At 45.0% G+C, this 3100-nt stretch overlaps 1 protein-coding gene across 1 annotated transcript; it reads right to left on the bottom strand.

Annotated features, from left to right (window-relative positions):
- Nucleotides 1–252: 252 nt before the first annotated feature.
- On the bottom strand, nt 253–633 carry LOC121770365. The gene has a single exon (XM_042167106.1). It carries the CDS (start codon nt 631–633, stop codon nt 253–255), a length of 381 nt encoding a protein of 126 aa, XP_042023040.1.
- Nucleotides 634–3100: the final 2467 nt, after the last annotated feature.

Raw genomic sequence — 3100 nt, 5'->3', positions numbered from 1 at the left:
AGCCACTACTACTGAGGGTTAGAAAGAGACAACACTAGATGAAGAAGGAAATAAGCACACCAAAGAAAAGGAACAAAAAACAAACAAGCCAAAAACAATAAACCACAACCACACACAAAAAAAACAATAAAAGTACCTACTAGGGGTTGCCTCCCCTACAACGCAGCTTTTTAACGTCGCATGCTCGACGTTTTGCAAGCTCATTGGGAGTGTTCCAAGGTGAGCACAAACACCTCCTCCTTTTGCTCATAGCTATGGAACTTCTTCAAGTTTTGGCCATTGGCCGTGAAAATTCTTCATCACCGTTTTCACCTTGAATGGTCCGGACCACTTGGACTTGAGTTTTCCGGGGAAGAGCTTCATTCGTGCATTGAAGAATAGCACGGAATCCCCCGGGAAGAACTCCCTCTTCTCGATCATCTTGTCATGATAGCTTTTGAGATGCTCCTTATAGATGGAAGAGTTCTCAAATGCCTCATTTCTAAACTCGTCGAGAAGGTTAAGGTGGAGTTGTCTCTCCTTCCCCGCCTTGTAGTAATCGACATTGAATTGCTTCACCGCCCAATAAGACTTAAGTTCTAGCTCCACGGGAAGATGGCAAGATTGACCAAACACCAATTGATATGGTGACATGCCAATCGGCGTCTTGTACGCCGTCCTATATGCCCAAAGAGCACCTATTAGCATTCACCGTCTTCTCAAGTATCCCCTTTATCTCTCTATTAGCTAGCTCCGTTTGACCATTTGCTTGAGGGTGATAGGGTGTAGTAATTCGGTGCTTGACACCAAATTTTTGTAACACGAGCTCGAGCCACCTATTCTTGAAGTGGGACCCTCCATCACTAATCAAAGCTCTTGGAGCCCCGAATATTGTGAAGATGTTCTTTTGCACAAAGGTAATCACGACCTTGGAGGAATTGGCGTGGGTGGGGATAGCCTCTACCCACCTTGAGACATAGTCAATCGCCAAGAGTATGTATTGATGCCCGGATGAAGGTGGAAAGGGACCCATAAAGTCGATCCCCCATACATCAAAAAGCTCCACCTCCACAATAGTAGTCAAAGGCATCTCTTTCTTCTTTGAAACTCCCCCGGCCCTTTGACATTCATTGCAATGAAGCACAAATGTTTGACAATCCCCATATATACTCGGCCAATAAAGACCGCATTGAAGCACTTTCATCGCCGTTCGGTTGGCTCCAAAATGTCCTCCACTAGGACTAGAGTGATATTTCCTCATCACAAGTTCCCATTCATCTTCGGGAATGCATCTTCTTATCACCATGTCGTCACATCGTCTAAACAAGAACGGCTCATCCCAAAAGTAGAACTTGACGTCGTGGAAGAACTTCTTCTTTTGATATGCCTTGTACTCTTCGGGGATGACTCTTTCCACTAAAAAGTTCACAATATCTGCGTACCACGGAGATGAGCCTTGAGCAAAGAACAGATGCTCATCGGGAAATTCTTCATTGATGGGCAGCTTCAGATTTTCACCTTCAAAACAGTGCTCCAATCTTGATAAGTGGTCAGCCACCACATTCTCGCATCCCTTCCGGTCCCGGATCTCTAAATCAAATTCCTGCAGTAAAAGGACCCATCTTATCAACCTCGGCTTGGCATCCACCTTGGCAAATAGGTGGCAGATGGCGGCATGGTCTATGAACACAATAGTCTTTACCCCGATGAGATAGGGACGGAACTTGTCGAACGAGTATACAACCGCCAACATCTCCTTTTCTGTAGTAGTATAATTTGCCTGTGCCGGATCCAGTGTTCGGCTTGCATAGTAGATCACCCTGAATAGCTTGTCTCTTTTCTGCCCCAAAGTCGATCCCACGGCTATATCACTAGCATCACATATTATCTCGAACGACTGTGACCAATCCGGTGAGATGAGCACGGGTGCACTCACAAGCGCCTTCTTCAATGTCTCGAATGCCTGCAGGCATTCAAGAGAAAATTTGAACTTTACATCCTTGGCAAGTAAATGACATAAAGGCCTTGCTATCTTAGAGAAATCCTTAATAAAACGCCTGTAAAACCCGGCACGTCCAAGGAAACTCCTCACAGCCTTCTCATTGGATGGTGGTGGCAACTGCTCAATCGCCACTATCTTGGCCCTGTCCACCTCGAGTCCTCCTGCAGAGATCTTGTGCCCAAGCACAATACCGTCTCTCACCATAAAATGGCACTTCTCCCAGTTGAGCACCAGGTTTGTTTCTTCACACCTCTGCAAAACACGGGTTAGATTTTCTAAACAATGATCAAAGGAGCTACCATAGGCGGAGAAGTCGTCCATAAATACTTCCATAATATCTTCCACCATGTCGTGAAAGATGGACATCATACACCTCTGAAAGGTGGCGGGGGCATTGCAAAGGTCAAATGACATTCTCCTGAAAGCATATACACCATAAGGACAAATAAAAGCAGATTTATACTGATCCTCTGGGGCTATTAAGATCTGATTATATCCGGAGTAGCCATCTAGAAAGTAATAATACTCGTACCCCGCCAACCTATCTAGCATCTGGTCGATGAATGGGAGGGGAAAATGGTATTTCCTAGTCGCAGCATTGAGGGCTCTATAATCTATGCATACTCTCCACCCGGTCACCAACCTAGTGGCTATCATTTCATCATCTCTCCCTTTCACTACTGTCATTCTCCCCTTCTTAGCTACCACTTGGGTAGGACTTACCCAATCACTTTCCGATATAGCATAGACAATCCCAGCATCTAACCACTTCAACACCTCTTTCCTAACAACATCTTGCATTATGGGGTTAAGTCTCCTTTGGTTTTGAGCTTTGGGTTTAGACCCCTCTTCTAGGAGAATTCTATGCATACAAACCGTAGGACTTATCCCCTTAAGGTCCGAGATAGACCACCCAATTGCACCCCTATGCTTCCTAAGTACTCTCAGCAATTTATCAAGTTCATTAGTATTAAGTGAGGATGATACAATTACCGGATAAGTAGCATTCTCCCCGAGAAATGCATACTTAAGGTGTGAAGGCAACGGCTTAAGCTCCTCTTATCTCTCCTCTTATTTCCTTTTTCTCTCTCCTCTTTGGTCCCTTAGTGGTGGAATTTC

The sequence above is a fragment of the Salvia splendens genome, chromosome 16 (assembly GCF_004379255.2).
Source record: "Salvia splendens isolate huo1 chromosome 16, SspV2, whole genome shotgun sequence".
In the NCBI taxonomy this organism is placed as follows: Eukaryota; Viridiplantae; Streptophyta; class Magnoliopsida; order Lamiales; family Lamiaceae; genus Salvia; species Salvia splendens.
Note: the sequence above shows the minus strand (reverse complement) of the source record. Positions and strands in the feature narration are given on the sequence as shown.